Here is a 26,016-nt window from a genome sequence, read left to right on the forward strand (position 1 = left end):
GTTAGCTGGAGGGAGGTCTTTGTGATTAAAGGAAGCAGGTTTCATTGAGCCAGACGAGCTCTGCTCTGTCCTCTTTTTCACCTTCCCTCAGGGCAAAGACCAACAGCTTGAGGGTGACCCCTTCAAGAAGTTTCACTGAAAAGGAAGATGAGAAAGGCTGGACAGGCTCTTTCTAATGCTCTGCGCTGGAGCCAGGAAAAGGCAGCTGTTTCTAGCCTTTCTGCCTTTTTTTTTTTTTCTCTCTTTCCCCCCTCCACCCTCCTCCTTTTCCTGGTGGCTGAGATCTGGGCTTGCTGCCATATCTGTTTGTCTGTCTGTCTCATGTTGTTTTTCTCAGAGAGCTTCAGAGGCCAGTTGCCCATAGTCAGTTGCTGGGAACAGAGGTTGTTCCTTGTATCGTCTTAACTCTCCATGCCAGAGTGTTCATGCTTGAATAGGAAACAGCAAGATCTGTCAAAATAGCCCTTTTCTTTAGGGCTTTGAGGCTGCATTCTCCATGGCCATCTGTTCCCTTTCACCCTTTTGGACAATGTTGCTATTTGAAACCAACCACTCTTTGCTCTCTCCCTTTCCCCTTGCCCTCCTCCCTGTCCCCCTCCCTCTCTGTCCCCCCCCATCAAAATCTGGGAAAATGGGAAAAAAAGTTGTTTCTGGCCCTGACTGGCCTCTAGAGGATTCAACCATTTTGTAGTCCAAGGATTAAAAGTGATATTTTGCAATTTTTTATTTTTCACTGACTTTAAAATATGTAATACATCTCAGGAGGGAAGAGTCACTGCAGTCAAACGATCATTTTGGATTTATGCATTACTCTTCACAGAGCACTTCGTTGTCCTGTTGCTGCCTGATGCAGACTACAGTGAAAACTTGGCACATCTTGGAATATTTTGCCTTTTAGCAGGAACGGAAGGAACCTCCTATAGTTAAGGCTGTATAACTGTTTCCCTTCTATCCCTCTGTCTTCAGTCAGAAAAGCTTATCGGGATGAATTTTTCCAGTCTTGGTTATTGTCCAAAATTGAATTTATTTGCTTAGTTTCAGATAAAGTGAGTCATTCCTTTTTGAGAATGAGTTGAAGAAAAAAGCATACACCTCCTGCACTCCAAGACAGGCCACTGCGCTGTGAACAGGGGGACTGACTTGCTGAGAACCTCCTGGAAAGTCTCTGTCAGTCATGGAGTGAAGCCAGACCCCTGTAATCCTCAGTCATTTTAACATCCTCCATGTTATATACTGCCTCTGTGTGTGTGTGCGTGCCTAAGTACATAAACGTATATGTATTTTCAGCTTTGTAAATGAGTCTGTTCTGAACAGGGAACCACTGTGGTGTCTGTATGTACTAAATTGTTTCATCGTTCATCTTATGATGAGAGGAAAGACATTTTATGTACGTGGATGTAGTGGCTGTGGAATTAAAAGAAAATGTGAAAGTGCCCAGTTAACATGCTGTGAAGGTACTCCAAGCTGTGATTTTGAAAGTACTCCAAGAACTCAGGTGTATGTGTAGGACTCGCTGGGCAAGCCCAAAAGGCAGTTCTTTAGAGAAGAGGTTGCATCCCTCAGCTTGTGTCTTGGGCCCCATTGCTCTGAGAAATAGATGGAGCCAGTGGGACCTATATTGGCAAATGCAGACTGGTGGTTAAATGCCAGTTAAGAAATGCCACAGTCAACTCTGGTGATACTCGTTGCGAGAAATAATTGAGTCCCTTGTTCTGCATTTGAGAGGCAGAGCTAAAGTGGCACATAGCATTTTTTACATTTAATGTTTCCTAACTTTTATGTTTCTAATCATACAACCAAAACAGTCTTTCAGTTTAGTTTTTGTGATGGATAGCATTAAGAGTTTGGCCAAATCTGAACTCCAGATGTGAACAGCTGTAATTTGCAAACAGTCATCTCTAGCCCCCAAATGTTTGGCTGACCTCTGTTTCCATGTTGCAGGCTGAAAGAGAATTGTTTCATCCTGGAATTTCAGTTTTGATAACTGGCTCATTATCCAAGCTTTATAGCTCTAAGACTGTTTTGATTTACACCTGGAGGCAACTGTGGTAACTGGTCTATAGGACCAGTGTTAAGAACACTCAAGTCTGAATTTTCAAAGAAATTACGGTGGTCATCATGCGAAGTTTGCTCAGAAGTCCAATTTAACATTGATTATTTTACATAGTCCCTGTGGTTAACAGCCCCACCCTGGACTCTTAATTATTGCATGGTGCAACCCTCTGTATCAAGAAATTGTCACTCACTAAATTTGAAAATGATCCAGAAAGGGGACCACTACTGAAATACTCCTGTGCTCAGGAGTGAAAAGGACAGTTAATTTAATTCACTACTTCAAATCCATGGAACTAGGCTGTGATCAGAAATTGTTATTTGCTAAGGCTTTTTATGATGACTATATTGAGAAAGGTCCACCACATTGTATGCTGAATGCCAGTGCTAGCGTTAGTTGAGCAAACTCAGGTGCTGGCAGTGAACTGGCTGTAGATCACAAAGCTCTCTGTGGCTTCTTAGCAGAATGTATTTACCAAGGAAAACCTTAGCGCTCCTTTAAAACTGGCTTGCATACACCTACTGTCCTTTTCTGTCTGCCATGTGGGCATACCAACAGCCTACTCCCCAGGAAATGGACAGCCATGTCAGAAACACCCTAGGTGCGTTAGCACTAATTGGTGCTTTTATTGACCACTTTGATGGAGAACTCAATGTGCAACAGAAACTTGACTCCCTCCTACCCCTGTCACTCTTCCACACCCTGACCCTCAAATGTAATTTAAAGTTCATTTGCAGACTGGCTCCTACCTTGTCTGGAGTACTGCTGCTTTTGCCTGCACTGTGGCAGCTTTCTGGGTACAAGAGTTAAGCTGCCAAGACACTGTTTCTTTACCAGAACATATTTTACAGAAAAAAATGTATGGTATGGGAATACAGTCTGTGTCTCAGACCACAGCATCCTAATGTGAGCATACTGCTGTGAGCTGTGTTCTGAGGCTCCCTGCAGTTTCAGAGCTACATCTCCCTCCCCTCCCTCCAGATGTATTATTTTTGTTCTGCCTTTCTGGGGTTGAGCCATTTAGGCTTCCAGACCTCAGACTGTTATGTTAGGAGGTTTTTTTGTCCCTGTCAAGGAGGAGTGTGACAGCTGGCTCATTTGGTTCTAGCCTGGAAAGTTCGGAAGTGGCAAATCCAGATGATGGGTAAACACTAGCAGAGGCTGATGAAGTTTAGCAGCTGACATTAACCATCCTGGGAAAATCAGATACGACAATGCTGCGGCTGTGTAGGTCAGAGGGACGAGGCTTGCAGCATGCAAGGCTTCAGTTGCTCTGACAGTGAGATTCTAAATCTCTGTTCTTTATGCAAGCCTTAAGGGACCTACACATGTGTAATTCTAGCATTCTGCCCCCTCCCTCCTACATGCCTTCTGATTAATATCATGATCTCTTTAATTCCCTGAGGGAACTTAACAAAAAAATATACAGTAATAACTTGTAGTATGATTGGTGAGGTGATAATTGAAAGCATTTTCTGGTTCACAGCGCCCTAGCATTGCCAGATGCCATGACTGGGCAAGCTTTGTTTTTCAATCTATGTATCCTATGTGCAGGCAGGCAAAATTCCAGATCTGGGTTGTTCGGAGGTTTCTTTACACCCTTAGGTCAACGGTTTGGGGTTTTGTTTCCTAGTCTTGGAGAGGCAGGAAGAAGTGGCAGCATAGGAGAGGTTAGATGGAAGAAGCTGTTTGAAGTTTTCATGGTGAACAATGCAGGAAAGAACTCTGGGTACTAAGAGTGATGTAAATTAGTACAATTATATTTATCCTTGATTACAGAAAGGAATTGACTTAACCACTGTCTTCTACTTGGTCTTCCCCATCCATCCCACCAACACACTACTCATTCAATCATTTGCACTAGCAATGTAGCAATGATAGTACCGGAAACTCATCACTTTGTGGTGTGTTGTCAGGCCACTGAGGCAGAAGATTTGCACCAGTAGAAAGAAAATATCTGTTCCCAAGGATCTCAACCCCACAATTCCCTCATTTGGGCCCTGTTTCAGGTGCTGTAAACCTCCAGCTGTCTTCCCACCTCCACAGATCTCCCGAGACCTGACCATTTTGGTCATGGCTGGTAGATTGTTTGGCAAGAAATCACACCAGCTGGATTTTCTCATTTCTTAATGTCAATTCCTTTTTTAGGTCAGCAGACAGGAGTGTCAGTACTAGCATGTGTGTGCTTCTTTGTCTGTCTGTCTCTTTCTCGGCTCAAAACAGAATCAACATGAACTCACCGATGTCAGGGAATGAGATCCTCTGGTGCAAAACACGCTGTTAACAGTAGGTATGCTGGTTGAGGGATTAAAAACAAATCAGCATCTGTCTGATTCTCTGGAGGACGCTTCCTACATCTTCACCTGAATAGAGGTCCCAGCTGATTTTTTTGGGCTAGAATAATGGTTAATATTACTTCTTCTAGTGTTTCATGGAGAGCACTGAAAGTCCTTATGTACAATTCTCCTGGCCTGTCACATATTTGGGTTTATTTTCCCTCCTCTCTTAGGGAAGATTCCTTGTAAGTGGGGAATAATCAGCAGCAGCTAAGAGACTCTTAGACTGCAGTTCTCATGAAAAGAAGGTCTTTAGGTCAGGAACTATCTTTTTGTTCTCTCTTTGAAGAGTGCTTTGCATATTGCAGATGAGAGCTCTAGGAGTTGTCACCATAGAAATAATGAATGGGTGGAAAAAAGACAGAAGAAAGGACCTTATTCTTGATCTAATATCAGATTAGCACTGTAAAAATCACCCAGAAGGTGTACAGAGATAAACATAGATATAATGATAAACAAAAAATTGTGAAAACTCACCTGTTTGGGCCATATGAGATAAATAAACTGTGTTACCCAAAATGAGAAGTAGGCTCATTCCCTTTCAGTCACATTGGCTGCTGTTGCCATCAGAACTTTGCAGCTGGACACTTTAAGTGTCAATTTTCAGTGTCTTGATGATGACGACTGAATCAGAACAGTCTTTTTAGTGTAATCTCTAGTAGGCACTTCAGCGCTGCAGCAGTAGCATAGCTACAGACGAGGGATGGTCAAAAGAATTTCCATTGAAACTGTTTTTTTTTAACTAGGGATTAGTAGGGGTTTGCACTTAATTGCTTTGTTTGCGAAGTATATTTTGAGGAGTATACTATTTTTAAAACTAGATTACATATCACTGATTACTAAACAATTCCTGCTTCCAGCTAAAATATATTTACTTATTTTTAATCGAAAATTGAAGTAAGCTGGAATAATATGGTGTGGGAGGGTGCACAGATTTAGAGCTAGGTGGTTTTGGGGAGCAAAATTGCCGGACTACCTCTCTTGATAAAAGAAGGAGAATAAGCATTTTAAAAGTTAGTATTTTTACATGGCTAGTTTTATGGTCAAGCTTAGTCTCCTACAGCAGCAGCTGGTTTTCCTGCCATATGTCGTAAATAATGAAAGACTTTATGAAGGCAATACTGTCCCCTAGGAAGTAAGTTTTGTTCTTTTCTCTTAAGATGAACCAGACTCTGCTGTTGATATGCCTGTGTAGCCTGTTCACTGAAAAAGAACTGTACAGGTGGAACAGGGACCAACATTTGCTTTAGTATCTGTTCGTACAAATCAGTAATTTATGTCTGGTAATTACCTGTGTTTAGGTATGCATGCTCTTTGGTCTGTGCTTTGTCTCAAGCAGGTGGTATCAAATGGTGGTCGAAGTAGCTGTCTCCTGCTAGGCCCATGGCTTTAATATAAAGGACCCATTTTTTTCATCCTCACTTGTTTTTTGTTAGTTTTGTGAAGGTAGAGTATATGACAGGAAGAGTTTAGGAAGTATCTTGGTTGACCAGTGCAAAGAGAGAGACGGTCACCTCTGTTGGTCAAGAGAATCAGAGTCATCTTTTGCCTAAAGAATAAGCTGTGGAGAAGGGCTGAAAATTGGAGAAGTCAGTGCGGGGGAGTTTGAAAGGCGCTGTGGTTAGTTACTGCACAGATGAGTTTGTCCTGTGGGTTGTTTTTTACTGTGTGTTGGGTTTTTCCACCATTGGATATTTTTGTACTTGTACTTTCTGAGTAGATGAAGGTGGAAAAATAGATTGAGGGTTGAGGTTTCTTTTCTTTTTCCTCTCCTAACCTCTCCTCTCCTCTCCGGTGTCATTGTTAGAGACCTGCACCAAAAATAGAGCCTAAATGCAATGCAGGTGAAAACCAGTGATCTTTATGAGCCCTGCCAGTGAACCAGAAAGCTGCACAGCCTGAGCAAGAGGGAAAGTACTTTCATTCTTGTTGCATGGTGAGCTCAGTAGTTTAATTCTATATAAATATTTTTTCTGTACTTTTGGAGCATTTTTTCATCCTTTTTGATAAATCAGGCGTTGATCAAGATGATTTAATGTAAAGATTTGAGAGATTTGGGGACTGGTTGCTTCTCTATTTTGTTATTTGATTGTCATATTGTGCATCAATAAGTTTTTTGCATTTGATAAGAAAAGATGTTTGAATTACCAAATTGATAGAGATCGCAAAGGAGCCCAGTGATGGGGATGAACCTGCCAGACAATGACTCTTTCATCTGGCAAGACAAAAATCTATATGAGAACGTGGAGAGGGTGGAAGGGAACAGGTTATTTTTTTTTCAATCAAGAGTATAATCACATTCTGCCTGCAAGAACTCCTTGCATTTAAAATGTTGTTTTAAGAAGTCTGTTTCATTTTATTCAATACGTTGGTCTAGTTCTCCTGATTTTAATAGGACCCTATGAAAGAGATAGGATTTTCCCCATCCTATTTTCATCCCCTTCAACCATATATGCAACAATTGGGACGTGGTTACATGAGGATTTAGTCTTTAAAACAGTACTTCCTTAAATGTATAGGATGAGAAGGTGTTCGAGACCATGTCTGTGCTTGTAATTCTCTGGTTGGACAGAATGGAATAATCCCAGAATCACTATTGACCTGAATAGTTTCAATCCTGCCATTTCCTCCATTGAAAAGTGGAAGGAGAAAACCCACTTTCCCCAATTCTGCCTATATGTGGCATTCATCTCAGTGATACAGAACGTACTTACTGAAGGTTTGTTTCTGTTGCATTGATGGAGGAAACAAACAAAATTAATCTGGTCCTTGTGTATGAAAAGGGCCAAGTGTTGTTGCCCAGTTCTACTGACAGCCCTTCCCAGCTCTTCCACACTGGCAGTGGAGCCCAGTGTGAGCCTCTTCTGCTTGGAAGCAGCACTGCAGGCCTCAGCTGAAGAATCACCCTTTCTTCTTTGGTTTATTTTTTTCCCTGATTGTGGAGAGGCATTTATTTTGCATTTGCCTCAGACCACAGGAAGCTTTGTTTTCACTTGTGGCAGCTGTTCAGTGAGTGAAGCAGGCAGTTCCTCTTTTATGCTTGTGATCCAGAACAGATATGGTCTCTTCTCTGCTGATATCTCTGCTGGTGCCCTGAAGAGCTCAATTTCACAGGAGACGGTAGAACAGGAACTTCATGCAGTCCTTGGCCTGTCTGCTGATGTGCCCTTTGAAGATCAGTTTAATGCCAGTTCTTTTTGTGTGAGGAAGGAAGGAATGTTTAAGGAATTGAAATCACCATTTTACTTGAGCTAGATTTGAATATATAGAGCAGGGTTTTTTTCAGAGGTTTTCTCCCACCCTTCTAGCATGTGCCTTGACTTCCCCATGCTAGGATCCCATTTCTGTGCTTCTGGACACCCACTCCCTTTCCCACATACTGTATCCATACACTGAGATCTGCCACCTTTCTCTCATCTGTCAGCCCTGTTTTCTTACTCTCCCTAGTCCCTGTGCTCCCTGTATCACCCATGTCCTGAGCAGAAACCGTCATGCCAGCAGTGACTGCAGTGAGAGCTGTGCTCCAAGAAGGCTGGAGAGACGGGAACTGCTGCCTGTCATCCCTGCAGCATGGATAAGTGCCTTTGTGTCACGTCTGGGAGTTGTTGCTCTGAAGTGGTTCAGGTTGGACAGTTTGGGGACCTCTGAGTAGAGACCAAAGTCAGTTATGAGCCTGTTTTCTTCTTGGGCCAAGGTTGGTCTGATTCTCCCATCTCTAAGTATGCAAATGTCAGGGTTTGGAAGAATAATGCAATGTGTGCTAAAAAAGATCACTCTCTCTTTGTCCAGTACTTAAATGACTAAGTAGTGGTTGAAATAACAGAAAAGATAAGTCCAAGGTTTTTTTAGGACCATGTTTGAATATAAATCTGTTTTCTTAACATATTGTCTTTCCTTCCTCTGAGACATTTACTATCTTTTTGTATTTAGAGCAAGGAGAAGGAATGAAGCAGGTGCCGTTACTACCCTTGAACTTTGCAATGCTGGCACTGCTTCTCGCTAGGTTCACTTCACTTCTTGCTGGTTTGCCTTTCTGTCTGCCTAACACATCAGCTTGCAGGAGGATACCTTATAAAATGGAAACCTTTCCTGTGAGGCATTCCTTTCTACCCTGTAAAAAGTCTTTGCTATAAATTTGCTCCAGTCTTACTAACCACTTTGCACCAGAGTCATAAATTTGAATAACTTCACAGAAGAGGATTTGCCTGAAAGTGGGTCACACAAACTGCCCTCTTCAGACAGGGGCTGACACGGTGTGGTACGGTGGGCTTTCTCCTCTATAATAAAATAAAATACATGACAGCAATTAGCTTGCTTGTTCTGCCACAAGCCTTACACTTCTAGCACTTCTGTTCACTTTGGGACAGGTTTTAGGCCTGGAAGGAATGCAGAATTAGGAATTGCTATGGAGCGATATCTCCGTAATATCAGCAGACTCCAGACATGTAACTGCTTAACTGCCTGGCTCAGGTTTGCAACAGCAAGATGTTACTCCTGTTAAGTAACAGCAGAGACATATAATTTGAGGGAATTTTGGATGTGAATTTTGTGGCTCTTTTATGCCAACATGTGTCTGGGCTTCTTGTCTGTAGTCAGAGGGCCCCTAGCAGTGGCAGGTGAATTGCTTCTCAGTGTTGTGGAGCAGTGGCTTCCAACGGCATACAGGGGTGCAGTTACACCAGCTGTGAGGCTAGCACCTCCACACCCACCAGAAATCATGCTCAGCTGCCTCACTTGAGTTTTGTGATTCCTACCCATTTCTAGCAGGTGGGGAAAAAGGGCAACACTGACTACAGGGGGAACTTGCAGCTTATTCCACGTGAGAAAGAGAGGACTACAAAACTTTAAAGCTGCTTCACTGTCTTTAATTTTCCTTTAGCCTGTTTGTACAGTATGTGTACTTCCATGGTGTTAGCACAAAACCAAAAGTTTTTAAAACTTAAACTCACTTAACTAACTTGTTTAAGGGAATGAAATTCAGACCTCCCAGTACCCTGCTGTAACACTTGAACCTGCTCTCTCCTCCAGCTGGAAAATTAAATCCAAAACATAAGCGAAGAGGAATTATTATGGTCAGCACATCCACCTTCCCAATAGAGATAAGTTAGACTAGTTAACTGGATAGCATTCTTAATACTGAAACTTCCAGTTAGGTGCCTCTGTGGTGAGTTATTGAGGTGGAAGTTTGATGCTTATCAAGATATGAATACCTTTGTTTTGTGGAAAGAAAAGTGGCCATCCTTGCTGGATGGCACAACTGTAGCCTGTTTTCAGACTAAAACAGATATTCTGGAGAAGCAAGTATTGTGCATGTCACAGTGAGTTCCCGTGATGTGGGAAGTAATTCAGGCAAGTACAGAGTCGAGACTTTTTTCAAACTATTAGCTTGAACCAGGTGCTTCACTCATTTCTTCTGTAGACATTAAACAATTGAAGGCCTAATCCAAATCCAGTTGATGTTAATTGAACCTTGTATTACTTGGTGGGGTCGGGGTTTGCTGATATATTCAGCTGAATCCTGTAGCACGCTGAAGTCATTCCAGGCCCTTTTTTCCAGCCTTCTGCTCTTCTCTGCCTAATGCACACAATGCCCTTCTTCTTGCTTGCAAGCTACCAGCAGTGGTGCAAATAATGATTATTACTGCATGCCAACACTTTTGGTATTACCCTTTACTGGATATTTTTCCAAAATAAAAGCTTTAGCGAATGAAGTAAGTATGTTTCTGCTAAATACTTGAGAGGAAGTAAAAACCCCACAATCTTGCAAATGTAAAAGCAATGAAGAGTTTTAAACCTGAATCTTTCAGAAGCTCCACTGGACCATGAGATGACTTTGTCATCTCAATACAGTATTGCTTCCAAAACCCAGTACTTATAATTTAAGTTTCAACATTAACTGTTGCATTACTGATGATTTTGACAGAAACATAAGTCTGCTCTGAAGTTTGCATTGCAGAGTAAGTGTTTGGACTAACTTCAGTTGAGAAGGATTTCAAGCAATGGGGAAGCAATTTCATTTGTTGCCTGATAGATGACAGGAAGTTCCCTGACTTTAAATCTAACTTTCTCTCACTCGTGGCTTTTTAAAAGTATGGACTGTCTGCCACAAACAGTTTAATTTTCAACTTGCACATGATCATTTATACCCACATAACTATTGGGGTTTTATTTCTGCATTTCTTTCTTTTGTCTGAAGTGTCATTTGAGGTACAAACAAGCCACCTCTCTATCTGTTCATCTTACATAGAACTTGTGGGGGCAAAGATTAAGGTCTCAGGCACCTACCTGCCTGCATATGTGTGTGTGTGTGTGTATATATGGGTCTCTGGTTTTAGTAACAGAAAGCTCAGGTGCAATGGCAGTTCAGCAAGCTGGGTCATGTGCCATTATTGGAAACACTTCTGTATGTTGTCATTGCCGATTGCAGCAAAGTGCATTTTTCTTCAGGTTATATAAAGTTCATATGATTTCAGAGACACAAGAATGGTATTTACAGCTAAGGGGCTCTTTTCTTTGCAAATCTTAGAAAACGTGTAGGGTGCCTGTTGGCATTAAGCAGTGTTCAGATTTTTAGGTCGGGGTATTGTGGCGCCACATTCTGCTCCCCTTTTTGTTATATCAGTATATGCTGTCACTCTGCTGGCCTGCTTCCCTTGCCTCTGTGCCCATAGAAAGCTGGTTTGCTTGTGGATAGACTACCTAAAGAGAAAAAGGCGAGTGTCCTCCGTGCATGGTGCACCTCCAAATATTTAGAAAATGCACCAGTCTCTCCAAGAAAGTAGGTACTGCTTTGCAACATATCCCTAATTCTTGGCACTTTGTCTAGGTATCAGAGAGTGAGATAGAGAACTCACATTGCTGTATAAATAAATCAGAAAGTTAGGACATTCATGTGATAGTGCCATCTATTAAGTACCAATTGTGATTACCTAGCTGAGGGAATGATCCGAGATGACCGATTAGAGTTTCCATGCTGAATACTTCTCTGTACCACAGTCCTAATGGAGTTTCTTTCATATTTATTTCCAGGAGCTTCTGGAAGTGGGAAGAGGGAACCTGGTTGTGTGACAGCAGCCCTTGGCAACACATGGAGTCACAGTGTCAATACCAGGCTCATACTACAATATCATGACTTGGTGACAAGGCAGGTGAGAACAACAAAGAGAGTTTGAATAAAGCTACAACAGCAGTGCTCAGTCAGATGGGCTAGCTGTGTCCTTCAGCCTCTGTGGTAATGCCATGTGTTGAGAACCTGATGCTCTACAGCCAGTTGCTTATTTGGGGTGGGGAGTAGTCAGTGTCCTTTGTTTTTCAGGGATGGCAAATCCTCCAGTGCCTCCCTGTGTTAGGATGGGCTTATCTTAGTCACAGGACCTAGTGTTGGCCTGTTGGCACAGGCATACAAGTTCTTTGAACTTTTAGTGCATTTCATGTTGTGGAGATGAAAGGTGATCCTTAAAGTAATTCCTGCACAGGGTTTTTGGGGCAGGAGTAGGAGACTAGTGCTTTCACTGCCATGATTTTTCTTCTGTCATCCTTTCCACTCTTTGTGCCAAACTTCAGCTGTGACTGTTAGGACAGGGAGCGCTCTGTCTTCTGCCGCTACTGCTTGCAAGTTAAGCTTGCTGCCTGCCCCAGCAAGCTTAACTTTGAGCAGTAAGTGTGGTACGAATTTTCCAAAAGTATGCCTGCAAAAAGAACGCTTACCCTTTTCACTAAGAGACTTCACGCTTTTGAGTGAAATGGAGTAGCATTTTAGACTGCAATCTTCACCTCTTAATTTAAAAAAACTGTGAAAAAACAGGAGGCAAGATGTTGGAGGTTTGATTGAGGGAATAACTTTTTTCTGTTTTTAAAAACACTATAACCCATGATTTCATCTGTCCCTTGGGATATCTGCGGTTATAATCTCTTTTGGCTTTGTCTATTCTGTTTTTGCATTGATGTAACTCTTTCCAAAGGCTGTGACCCTCAGTCTTAATGTTATTGATTTTCTGCCTGTTGAAGTAGAGAGCTGTCAGAAAAATTGCTCCATGAGATTTGTACCATCTTTCTCCTATAGCATTACTACCCACGTACGTTCAAGTTAGTGCTCCTGGTTTTACTGTCACACCACAAGGTTTCTCACTTTTAGGTTGCAGTCTTTAGAGCCTGAGTAGAGAAAGCCATCCCATTTTATTCTGCTCATCAGAAGTAAAACTATAACCATGGCACTTCTGTTCCTGGAAGTAGTGGGCACTGTGAAGCAGTGGTAGTCCCCTGGATGCTGGTTGCAGGCTAAGTGTGTCAAACGCAGATAGAAAAGGCATCTTCTGGACTCTCTTCTAAAGGCTGTGCACGGTTGTATCGAAACTGCTGCTGCTCTTATAAGTTCTCTATGTTCTGGTCTGTAATGAGTTCTCCTTTTCTACATGTGTGTGCAAAATACAAAGCTGTTCACAAATTTCCTGGATCATTTTGGAGTATGTGAGAAGTGGAGCTGGCAAAGGCAAAAGGGCAGAAACTGGGCTCTGTGCTAATTCACGATGCTCAAAGTCAGCTAAAAAGGATTAAGAACATTCCTCTGGTGGTGGAAAGAGGGAGCAGTTTTCCTAAAGAACATTAGATGTAGTTTTTCCTGATTTTGTTTGAGAATAGATCACAAGTGTATGAAATGTTGTTTTCAATCTTTTAAAATTCCATTATAAAAAATCTACTATAATCCACTTAAAAAAACACCCAGAGTTTTACTCTGTTCCTAACTGGATTTATCAGGTGCACCACCTTGCTTGCATGTGAAGCCACAGGCTCATTCTGTTTTAGTTAAGCAAAAGAACTAACTCTACAGTGAGGAAAAACAACCCCAAAGTAAACATGAGTATATATTATTAAAAGCAAAGTAATTTGAAACAGAAGTGTGATATAAATAGTGATATGTCTGTGAAGCCCATGAGTGAAATGAGATTTATCCATGGTGTCCTGTAAGTGTTTTCCTTTTGCTGATATCTGCGTCCTTTTTTAAGATAAATATTCTTTTCTTAAAATTGTAGAAATCTTTCAGCTAGACATGCAGTTTCCAGTTAGAGGAAGGCATCTAGAATTACCCTACCTGTAGCAGCACCATATTGATTAAATTACCATAGTTTTACACTCGTAAATTCTTTTATAATTGCTTTATAGCCACTTTCAGAAATGAATTTTAAATAAAGGTACCTCAGTTCTTGAGATGCCATTTCAGTCATCGTAAGGTGGTTCTGCCAGGAGGTATTGGATATCAGTGCTTTGAAAATCAGCACTTTTTAAGGAAGCTTAACTTGGAGGTCCAAAACTTCTCAAGTCAGTAATCACTTCTACAAATTCTTATATTACTGTATAAAAAAAAATAAAAATAAAAAAAGGAAGCCTGTGATTATCTGTGTAGTCTTGGTTTTAAAGTGAAATTCTGCCCCAGGAAATTACTGAAAGCACACAGTTATTCAGGAGATGTGGGTGAAAAGTAGTGCAAAACCAAGTTGTCCCTGCTTTTCATGATTTGTAACCCTGCAGAATCAATACAGTTTAAGGAATAACCTGTGTTTTGTTCCAGCTTGCACAGTGGACACAATTTTTTCTTTCAAAAGCTAGAATTCATTCTTTGTTCAGTCACTTGACCTCCTGAAGATGTTCTTCCTGGCTCTACTTTCTCTCCTTCTTTCCCTGGAGGTGCTGGGGCAGTGGTGACAGTCTGGGGGATCCTCTCTTACATCCGACTTCTGTGGTAGGAGAGCCAGTGCGCGAATCGTCGTTGGGAAATCCTACCCATTGAAAGTACCTCTTGAGATACATGGGACCACCAGGCCCGAGGGTGGTATTCTTCAAAACATGAAATAATAATGTAATTGTTAAGGAGGATTCAACAAAGCAGTTTTCCAGAACTATAGTATTTTCTGGACAGAAGAGGCCACTGCGCTACTAGTGTTCTTAGTCATGCAGGTCTTCCTTTCTGGGAAAGCTTGGAGATATAGTCCCTGTTCCTGAAATTTTGGGGAATGCCAGGGCAGCAGGTGGCAGAACGGGTATGCAATAAATCTGGGGAAAGTAAGCCTAGAATTCCTACACAGGATGATTTTTTTAAATGTATTAAGTAAAAGATCCCTTTATTTTGTTTGTCCAGCAGACATTTTTTCAGCCAGCTATCCTTTTTTCCACCCCACCGTCCGTATGTCTGGTGAACATTAATAAGACAGCAGCCAGTTCAGCAAAGTAATGACATTTCTGGGACATCCTGCCTGCTTTAAAATCAATTAGGTTTCCTTTATTGCTTGGGTGGGAACAGGTTTCTGAACAAACAGATGAACTTTCCTCTTTTTGCCCACTTCTAGAAACCAGTGTTCTGGTTTTTGTTTCCTCCAGGACAGAAGCAATGCCACTAGGGGAGGGCAGAAGGAGGTTTACTGTCTGCATTTAAGTTCATTATGGCACGAAAACCCACAAGTATGGACAACAGTGGGAGTCTTGTAACTGCTGACACTGAGCTGCACATGTTCCTTAATGGTACAGTGGCATAAGAGGTTGGGGGAAAATGGGAAAATTTAATTGTTTCTCATGAAAGGGTTTATGAAGGGAGTCTGTTATTATCTTTATGGATACTGATACTTGGTTCTCTCTAAGCACTCTTGTAAGTAGTTGACCATAACATTTGTTTTCCTGAAATCTGTACATAAGCATGCAGACCCTTTGAGTTTGGGCCAAAACCGGTGGGGCTGCACTAGAACACTAGAAATTGTCAGCCTCTTCAGTTACACCTATGTGTATAATTATCCTTCTTTCCTGAGCTGGAGTCCGCAGGCTCCAAGGTTACTGTTTTCATGTGTGCTCAGCTGTCTTTGGGGAACAGCATGGTAGGGTTTAATACGTTGACATGCTATATTTAATGTTTTGTTCTTGTCTGTTGGAGACAGGGTGCTGGATTAGGTAAGACACTGGCCAGATCTGGTATGGCAACTTCTATGGGCCTGGTTTATTTGATAGTTTTCATGGGATTTTTGAGACTCATAGTATTGTGTTAATGTCTGTAATGTGTTTTGAAATTCTGAGATGGAAAGTGCACATAGATTTGTTATTTTATAACAAATCAGTGTTTTCCTATGGTATTTTCAAGAGAGAGCATTTAGAATCATAGAATAATTTAGTTTGGAAAAGACCTTTAAGATCATCGAGTCCAACCATTTACTGAGCATTGCCAAGCCCACCACTAAACCATGTCCCTAAGCACCACATCTACACGTCTTTTAAATACCTCCAGGGATGGTGACTCAACCACTTCCCTGGACAGCCTGTTCCAATGCTTGACAACACTTTAAGTGAAGAAATCTTTCCTAATATCCAGTCTAAACCTCCTCTGGTGCAACTTGAGGCTGTTTCCTCTTGTCCTATCACTTGGTACTTGGCAAGAGACTGACACCCACCTCGCTCCGTCTTCCTTTCAGGTAGTTGTAGAGAGCGATAAGGTCTCCTCTGAGCCTTCTTTTCTCCAGGCCAAGCAACCCCAGTTCCCTCACCCACTCCTCGTAAGACTTTTGCTCCAGGCCATTCACCAGTTTCAGTTCCCTTCTCTGGACCCACTCCAGCACCTTAATGTCTTTCTTGTAGTGAGGAGCCCAGAACTGAACACAGTGTTCGAGGTGCGGCCTCACCAGTGCCCACTACAGAGGGATGGTCACTGCCCTGGCCTTGCTGGCTACGCTATTTCTGTTACAGGCCAGGATGCCGTTGGCCTTCTTGTCTGCCTGGGCACAAGCTGACTCATGTTCAGCCACCAGTCAGCACCCCCAGGTCCCTTTCCACCGAGCAGCTTTCCAGTCACTCTTCCCCAAACCTGTAGTGTTGCATGGGGTTGTTGTGACCCAAGTGCAGGACCTGGCACTTTGCCTTGTTGAACATCAGAGCACTGGCCACAGCCCATCGATCCAGCCTGTCCAGATCCCTCTGCAGAGCCTCTCTATCCTCCAGCAGATCAACACTCCCACCCAACTTGGTGTCATCTGCAAACTTACTGAGGGTGCACTCGATCCCCTCATCCATACCATTGATAAAGATGTTAAGCAGAACTGGCCCCAGTACTGAGCCCTGGGGAACACCACTTGTGACTGACCACCAGTTCCATTCACCACTATTCTTTGGGCCCAGACATCCAGCGAGTTTTTTACCTAGTGAAGAGTATGCTTGTCCAAGCCGTGAGCAGTGAGTTTCTCCAGGAGAATGCTGCGGGAAACAGTGTCAAAGGCTTTACTAAAGTCCAGGTAAACAACATCCACATCCTTGTCCTCACGCACTCAGCAGGTCACCTTGTCACAGAAGGAGATCAGGTCAGTCAAACAGGACCTGCCTTTCGTAAGCCTATGCTGAATAGCCCTGATCACCTGGTTGTACTGTATGTGCTGCATGATGGCACTCGAGATGATCTGCTCCATAACCTTTCCTGGCACTGAGGTCAGACTGACAAGCCTATAGTTCCCTGGATTCTCCTTCTGGCCCTTTCCTGTAGATGGGCGTCACATTTGCTAGCCTCCAGTCCACTGGGACCTCCATGGTTAGCCAGGACTGCTGAAATAGCAATAAAATACAAACAGCATAGATGTGTTTTCTTCTATTAGTTTTGTAGCAGTTATAGCTACCTACTAAACGATGGAAAGTGGCTTGGTGAGCTCTTCTGCCAGCTCCCTTAGTACCCTTGGGTAGATCCCCTCCAGCCTCACAGACTGATGTGTGTCTAAGTGGTGTTAACAAGTTGCTAACCATTTCCCCTTGGATTATGGTAGCTTCTCTCAGCTCCCCATCCTTGTTTTTCAGCTCAGGGGGCTGGATACTAGAGAACAACTGGTCTTAGTATTGAAATATGGGCTGGAGCTTTCAAGCTGTGCTAGGTGAGCTGTTGTGCAGCAATTTTCCTGCTTCAGGTAAAGTGTTTCAAATGCGTAAGTATATGTTGACTCATTCTTAAAAAACAAAAGTAAACAAAAACCCTTCTCTCATTCAGATTACTGCCAGACATAACTTTTGTACTCTCCTTGGTTACAGACCAGCTGTTTTGTCTCGCTCTGCTTACTATCATATGAATAAGCCCTGAATAAGCATTCCAAAATTGCAATGGTGAAGTAACCATGGTACTTGCTGGCGAAGAGAAAGGCTGGGAGAGAGCCAAAGGGAATGGGGATGAAGTTTGACATTTATGTGACCTGCTAAGGCCAACTGCCATGATTCTTTACCTTAAATTTGTTATATTTTTAGTGAAGCAGTTCTTTGAAATTTTACAGATGTTTGGTTGTAATTCTACCAGTCATTATGAAAATATATTAAAAATAGAAATAATGTAACTTGTTGCAATTGTGATGGTTTCAGAGCAGAAGTGAGACCAGATTTATATCTCCCTGTAAAACATTGAAGGTAGTTATTATGGGGACTCTCTGGCTGTTGGATAGCTGTCCCATTTTAAAGGTAACATCGGGTGAGGTTTTCATCCATAAAAAAGGGAAGCAAATAAATTACAGAAAATAAACCAATTTTGAACAAAGCACATAGGCTGTGGAGAAGAGACATATACCAAGTACTGCTATCTGGGGTTAACACTTTCTAAATTTTACCTTAATAATCTGAAGGATAGCAAGTACAGTAATGTAGTTTGGAAATGGCATCCAACTTTTTTGTGTCAACACAGGACAGAAGATTGTAGCCTCATACTTACTATAAAGGGTTCTAATTACTTTGGTGGGATGGTAATATTTGCTGGGGAGAAAGAAGCAATGAAATGTAATCAGACAGAACTTGTTAGGGGTTGGACTAGATGATCTTTAAATGTGCCTTCCAACCCAAACTGTTCTATGATTCTGTGTACTGAAGTATCTCTGAGGTGGGAAGAAGGTCTAATAGAAATAAAACACAAACTGCTTAGATGTCTTTTCTTGTATTAGCTTTGTAGAGTTGTACTAGCAGTTGCTACTAAAGCAAATAGAGAAGAAGAAAATGCAGTGGAGAAAAAAAAAGATATTTTAATAGTCTTAAACATCATTTTGGAGTTAGATGAGGAGGATGGAGATGGCCACTAGCATTGAGAAATGCAGACAGAAAGCTTTTTAACTACTTCAGTGGGAGCAGAGGAGAAGGTAGTTCAGTCTTTGACATCGTGGGCCAAGAAAGAGCCCATAGAGAACTGGGCAATGAAGTCAGTATTTGGTCAAAGGAGGTAACTAGGGATGTGTGAAGGTTTCCCACTGTTATGTGTGAGGCAAGAACTATTGTCTTCTACTGATCTAGAAGTTGGGGATACTCAAAAGAGAAGTCCCAGTATCCTAAAGAAGTACAGATGAAAGCTCTGCGTGTGGGTTTTTAGCAAAAGTATTAAGACAAATGAAGTGCCATTCAGCAGCTGTGAGCCATGTTGGGAAAACCTGTCTCTATACGCTACATGAATCGTGTGCATTGTACAGTCATGTGGATCATTTACACAGTACAATACATTTTTTTCAAGTGTTTAGACATGAGAAAATCTGCAGATGGCAGTGGATAATGAGGTCCAGTAAGCAGTGATGGAAAAGGGATGTGGCTATCGGGTTGCTTTAAAATAGAAGTGGTGTAAAGTGTGTTCTGAGCCATCCTATTATATAATGTGCTTATCATATGGAAAATCAGCACTGTGAAAACATGAAAAGAGATTTTAATTTTTTTATTTTTTTTTTAAGGTAAGAATGCAGGTGTGGAGTCATGCCAGGGATAGGAAATTTTGCAGGAAAATAGAAATTTTTTTTAAGGTGAGATTAATTTTTTCTGGTTCTCCATTATGGAGTATGGTGCTTTTGAAGAAATAGCTGTGGAAAGACTGCAGGAGCACATATATGAATTCTGCCAGTCCTTCCATTTAAATGAATGGTTTTTTTTCTAGGATATGCAGTTTACTTCAGAGGCTTCTGCCTCACCTCTGCAATTGTTTGGATATTTTAAATTGAGACACAATGAAAGGGTGCTATGGCCTCAAATTTCCATGCATGTGTACAAACCACATCCTTTAAAATACATAAATGAGAAACTCATGGGTTTTTTCTGATTGAAAAGTTTCTAGACTAGACAGATAGCTCTTATGACAGAAATCTGTTGCTTATCCATAGACCATATCCAAGTGTAAGCAATGTGAACTTGAGTTGCATGTGAACAGGATGAAACTGGACACAATGCACAACTGTAAAATAAACAGGTGATTATTGACACAGTATGATACTGACTCAATCCAGCAGAAGTGCCAAATGAAAGGGGTGCCATAAAAATAGAGAAGGTTCACTAGGTCACCTGCTTTCTGGCTTGTGTGTTTGTTCGTCTCTGTTTGCAGTAAGCTTCCTTCTTAATAAACTTGTGGGGGATGGTCATACAATATAAACATCACTATAGCCCTGTCTGCATTAAATAGGACTGGATTTATGGCTCTCTTCTCTTTAACAGGACACTTTTATATAAAGAAAAATATTTCCATCGTTCTTGCACAAGAATTCATTTACTCAGGTGCTTTTATAACACTAATCAGTTTATCTAAGAATCTAAATAGAAATGAAAGGATGCTAGATGAAACAGAAAAGGACAGAAGAAAACCTTTAATTCATCTTTTTCTCTGTCAGTTTTCTAATAAGCATTGCAAGTTTTCTTAATGAAGATTATTTTAATGTCAGATTGACAAAATATAGCAGCAGCTGTGCAAACTTCAATCTCATAGGTCGGTAGTTCAGAGCATCCTAAACGGAGAAGCAGGAGCAGCTGCGAGGCAGAGAGGCAAATTCAGTCATGAAGTTATACTGTGTATTCCTATCGAGGCTGGGGGCAGCAGTGGGTGCTTTCTGTTAGATATCTTTGACTGATAGGCCAGTCAGCTCTCAGAGGAGACTCCTTTTTGTTTGCTGCTAACCTACGCTGGTTACAAGTTAACCATCTCATATTATGTTATATTTTTTAATTACTGTGCAAGCATACTAATCCATAAGAAGAATGTGGACCTGCTTGAGTGAGTCCAAAGGAGGGCCGTGAAGATGATCAGAGGGCTGGAGACAGGCTGAGAGAGTTGGGCTTGTTCAGCCTGGAGAAGAGAAGGCTCAGGGGAGACCTTACAACAGTCTTCCAATACCTAAAGAGGGCCTACAAGAAAGCTGGTGAGGGACTTTTTACAAGGGCATGTAGTGACAGGACAAGGGGGAATGGCTTTAAACTGGAAGAAGGGAGATTTAAATGAGATAATAGGAAAACAGTCTTCACTACGAGCAGTGAGACACTGGCACAGCTTGCCCAGAGAAGCTGTGGCTGCCTCATCCCTGGAAGTGTTTCAAGGCCAGGTTGGATGGGGCTTTGAGCAACCTAATCTGGTGGAAGGTGTCCCTGCCCTTGGCAGGGGGAAATGGAACTACATGATCTTTAAGGTCCCTTCCAACCTGTACCATTCTATGTTTCTATGATTCATGTTAATCAGATAGAAATTCTTAGAAATCGGGGCTATGTCTCCCATTCTTTATTGGGAGCTACTTAAAGGTCAGGATAGGAGGGGTAAGATTACTGTAACGAAATCTGTTCTGAATATAAACAGAAAACTTCACTCTCTGACCCTGTTAATCCAACGCCCTTTACAAACACTGTATTTACAGTTCACTAAAACAGCATAAAAATGGGAGATAGAAAGAACTAGATATGACTTTCAGGCTGTGGTCTGAATTGCCTGAAGAATGCTCTGTTTGTAAGCTTAAGTCCCTTCGCAGACAGGGAATAAACACAAATTCCCGTCCTGTTTATACAGAGTCACTTTTCTGATTTTGACTGGACTTCAGTTTGAGTTTTCCCCTCAAACCGGAATGGAACTAACCGAGGGCAGATTCTCTCATCAATATCTGAAATGTCATTGCTCCTAACATCAGAGAGGCAATGACCAAAGTTGTTTATCCTTGCAATGCCTTGGCATTTTTTTGGTTTGGTTTGGTTTTTTTTTTTTGGGGGGGGGAAGGGTGTGTTGCAGTTTTTTCGTTTGTTTGTTGTTTTGCTGGTTTTTTTAATTTGAAAACAAGCAAACTAAAATGCCTCACTCAAATTTAAGTGTTTATGATTCAGAAAAGTTCTGCTAAGTCTTGGAATATAGTATACTTAAAGCTTGCAGACATTCTTAATAGTGAAAAAGGTCAGAATATAAAGGAACTGGTCAGAATTATAAAGGAACTGGACAACCTTAAGCAGTAAAAATATAGTGGAATATAAGATTATAATAGAAATAATCTGTAAAATTATACTGGACATTACAGATGAGTGTCTGCTGTGTATAAGGAGCACACAAGCTCAAAGTGAAGCTGATACTGGAGTGGTTTAGTTTATCACAGAAAAACCAATTTGACAGTGTAATGTAATTATGAAAAGGGTCTGTGCTATCCTAGAACAGTTCTGGCAAGGTGTTTTCAAAGGAAAGAGAAAAGTGTTTGTACTGTTGTGGAAAAGCACTGGGGACATCTCTGGAATAATGTATTTGGCCTGGACATTTGTGTTCAAGCTACTATCTTCTTCTTTCTCTTCTTTCTACTTACTTTCTTCCCAGGTACGGGGAAGTCCTACAGAGAATTTATTTATTGACATAGCAACACGTTTGAGCTGTTACTGGTAAGAAAAATAAACCTCAGACAAAGTTGTAAAACCAGACAGACTTCGACATATTGACTTCAGTGGGCAAAATGCATCACATCTTCTGAGAAAAGTGAGGGATCACACATGGTCCCCATGTTCAGACATTGCAACTTTTACAATGCTCTAAACATTTTAAAGGAGAATCATCTCAGGGTCTTGTATATCTAGGATATTATTCTTCAAACTTACATTTTTGCCTGTTTTATGAATTGATGGTCATTGAACTGTTCTAGATTGACAACACAGGAGAATGACAGCCAGTGAGTGGCATTCAGAATCTGTTTTAACAGAAAACTCTGTTTTCTTTGATTCACCCATATCAGCGTATCTACTCTGGGTAGGATCAATTAATCTAGAGGGGTTTGCTCCACACAGACTTTTTGATCTTTGACTCTGCAATTCCTGTCTATGGTATCAGTGCCCTTAGCTGTGGTCTAAAAACAGGCTGAAAAAGAAGAAATCTTAACTGCTTAGAAAGTGAATACAGGCTACTGGCCCACTTTTAAGGAATAAGAACAATTTTGACATACCACTGTCTGAGATAGACTGTCCCTTAGAACAGAGTTTTTGATGGTCTCCAGTGTTGGTGACCTTTTGGGAGCTGCCTGGCCAACTTTATTGTGTCTGTGCATCATATTGCATCAAAAATATAAGAAAATACGTGGTTTTCACAATGCTACCTTCCCCTGACTGATTGTTGTGACTGTTGGAAAAATACGTTGGGATTTTAGGACATCTGCTCAATCAGGAGTGGAAAGGATGAGTCCAGGAGATGGTGGTGCATTGTACCCATATTGTGGGAACACTGGAAAATGCTTGTGACTAAAAGGTAAAAGGCAATATAAATAGCTACCTGAGCCGTCCTGATTCCAGCTCTCACATGTAGTACTTGTACTTTGATTAGGGATACATAGTAACAGAAAACAGTAAATTTCTCAATCCCTGTTGAGGTTCAGTGTTTCTGACAGACATGTGATTGATGGATCACTTCAACTTTCCAGATGCTGGTAGGAAGTACTGTGAAGTGCAGCTCAGTTAATGAATGGCATGACTTCTTCCTCGATTTTTTGTATTGGGACAATACTAAGTTGGAAAGAACTAACCAGGTCACTTGTCGATAAATGCCCCTGTCTCATCAAAAGGGTGACAGACCTACGTCGTAATGTAGCGCTTGAGGCACTGGTCAGGTTCTCCACTGGAAAGAGCTCATTTGATTTATCTTGGGTTTGCAAGGGCCTTTTACATGTGCACCACAGTGATGGTTCGTGGTCTCCCTTATCGGTTGTTTCCTACAAGCGAGCCGTGAGTCTCTGGCAGAAGTTCTTGCACTAGTCCTGTGTGAACAGTCAGCCTTGGCTGGTCCTGCCATTTGACTTCTGCTATTTGGCTGTGCAGATATCCCTGCAGTTCAGAGTGTTTACATGCTCCACAGCACTGCACTGGAAGCTATGAAGTTTAGGTTGCAAAGACACCTGAGCTGGCCTTGTCAGAGCTCACAGTGGTCCAGGTGGTTTGGCTTGGAGTCTAAGCTAATAAAGCCTTACCAGGCCTGAGCCAGCACTGCTGTTTTACTCAGCAAATCGATTTTTCTGATCCAAATTGTGTGTTGTTCTTCACTGTTATTTCTCTTATTATCACTATTTATTTGTCTATCTAATAATAAAACTCTGTACCCGTAGTCATCTCAAGCTACGGAAAGTCATCTAATCCCCTCTTAACTTGTGTTGATGTTTCCAGCTGGATATGGTACATCTATCAAAACCAAGAGAAAACTACTTTTTTCTCCTGTTTCCGTACAGCAGTTTTACTTCTCACGTATGATCTTATAATGGCCATCTCAGTCTTTGTTTGAAATAACTGAGCAGGCTGAAAAGAGAAAATAAAATTATAAATTAGCACAAAAAAATTTGAGGAGTTTCTTACTTGTCTAAATTAATTGGTATTAAATCTAGGAAAAAAAAAAAAAGCTAAGCAACTTCCTGTAAGCAATGCAAGAAAGGTGGCCATTTGGGTGCCATAGCAGGAAAGTAGAGGTTGAGAGATTTTTTTCATCTTTTTTTTTTCCCTACAGTTGTGTGTTTTTTCGCTAGGGCTACATCTTTGTCCTTTGAGCATAACAAAATAACTTTTCAAAAGTTCACGCATAGTTAATACACATAGACCAATCTGAATTTCTTAAGCACAATCCCCATGCAAGAGAATATCTAAGAGCCATAAATGCTACTCCCAGTAATTTTGTGAAAAGAATGACCATTATGTCTGATCTTTGCTTCTCCAACATGAAAAGGTTTACTAACCTTTGTTATTTGAGGCACATTGTCATCAAAAATTTCAGATCTGGTAGGTTATAAAGCAATGTTTCAGGTCCTAGAGGGCAGTCCAGCCTTTACTGCATCTCTGCCGTGCACTGGAACAAGCATGTTTGCCTTCACCTGGTGCGACATTCAGCAATACAGATGATGTTTATAAGGCCATGAAGCTTGCTTTGAATGCATTGTTTTCCACTTCCTTGGTAAAATCTCTCCCAGTAATGTTCTTGCTAGAGATAATCTGATTCTTCTAGAAAGAATGGTTAAATTAAATCTATTGTCCTTTCTCAACACCCGTAAAGCAAGAGAGTACTCCTAAAGCACACACATTGCATCTGTATGTACTAGCTCACAGATCTGTTAGCATTTTTTTTTCTTGTCCTTGTTATGTGATGCCCAGTGGATTCCAAAATACACTCTAGTGAGGCTTTGCATAAGATAATGCTGCTGTCTCTTACATGTGAATTTAGCAGTGTTGTCTTAGTTTGTCTCTGGGGTCTTTACTTTTAGGAACAGAACAAAGTGAACACACCAAAAAAAATTGGAAAGGGTTTTTGTTGTTTCATGTCAAAAGCATTTTGCAGCCACTAATGTGGGTGAAAAATATTTATGCAGTGATGTAGGACTTGGTTGAATCCCAACCTTTTTGGCCCAAGTCTGGGAATTTAAGATTATGCCTTTACATCAAGGAAGTATGAAGGACACTTGTTTTTACTGACGTCCAAAACCAATGAATGCAGGATGACAAGACCACACTTGTGATGATCTTCTGCAATGGATTCATTTGCTTTCAATTGTAAACAATAATGTTGAGCTTTTTCATCATTTGGAAAGCCAAAAGAAAGTGAAAGAAGGAATGAGCATTGGCTAAATAAAGATTTGATACACTTTAGAAACAGGCATTGGGGTTGAATTTGCAGTGGATGCTTTTGTATCTGTAGAAGATAAATATGTTGCTAAAACTATCATAAAGAAGGTTCACAGAGATCTGAAGAATAACAAAAGTAATGCATCATGATGGCAATGCATATGCTAATTACATACTTAAGAATGTATATTCCTTATGTTGTGCTGGTGAATTACACGAAGCTGATCTCCTCCATGCGGTGATGAGGGCTGGATCCTGTTTGGATCCCTACCTCTGCAGCCAGAGGAGCCAGCGGCATCTCTGAGCATGTGCTCTGTGGAGGAGAAAGTGAGTAGCTGCTGGGCTCCCCTGCTGTCCTCCCTGCTTGGTGACGTCTCTTCCAGGCAAGGCTGGCAGCCTGGGTGGAAGCAGTATTCTGGGAGGAACTGCTCTGGTGCTATTGTACCCTTAGGAGTCCTTTCCGATTTGGGATGCATGATCCCAGGGATAAGGCAGTGTTCCAATAAGTATTGTAAATAAGAATTATATCATTCGGCCCTTTTCTTATTTCCAGAACCAAAGTCAAACAGAACAGTATGAAGGCTCTGAAAAGCTATGTAAACTTTTATTTTTGGTTCTTCTCACTACCGGTGTGCTATAAGTCTGGATGAGTGACCACAAGCTGCCACACAGGAGAATTCCCCTTGAAGGCTGTGTTTATGCTACCCAATTACTTTGTCCAGCCACAGCACCATCCTCAGGCCCCTTTTCTCGGTACTGTTTCATTGTGGTAACCAGGACATGCTGGCTTGCTGACTGCTT

The 26,016-nt window shown here is 41.4% G+C and overlaps 1 protein-coding gene across 3 annotated transcripts in view; it reads left to right on the forward strand.

Annotated features, from left to right (window-relative positions):
* Positions 1-26,016, forward strand: part of RAD51B (RAD51 paralog B) — a 437,358-nt gene that overhangs the window by 264,080 nt on the left and 147,262 nt on the right. For all 3 annotated transcript variants that reach the window (XM_030481940.1, XM_030481941.2, XM_030481942.1), the window contains one exon: positions 11,419-11,537. In XM_030481940.1, coding sequence (XP_030337800.1) covers positions 11,419-11,537 — 119 coding nt within the window. The remainder of the gene's footprint in view (positions 1-11,418; positions 11,538-26,016) is intronic.

Source organism: Strigops habroptila, chromosome 4, assembly GCF_004027225.2.
Source record: "Strigops habroptila isolate Jane chromosome 4, bStrHab1.2.pri, whole genome shotgun sequence".
Classification (NCBI taxonomy): domain Eukaryota; kingdom Metazoa; phylum Chordata; class Aves; order Psittaciformes; family Psittacidae; genus Strigops; species Strigops habroptila.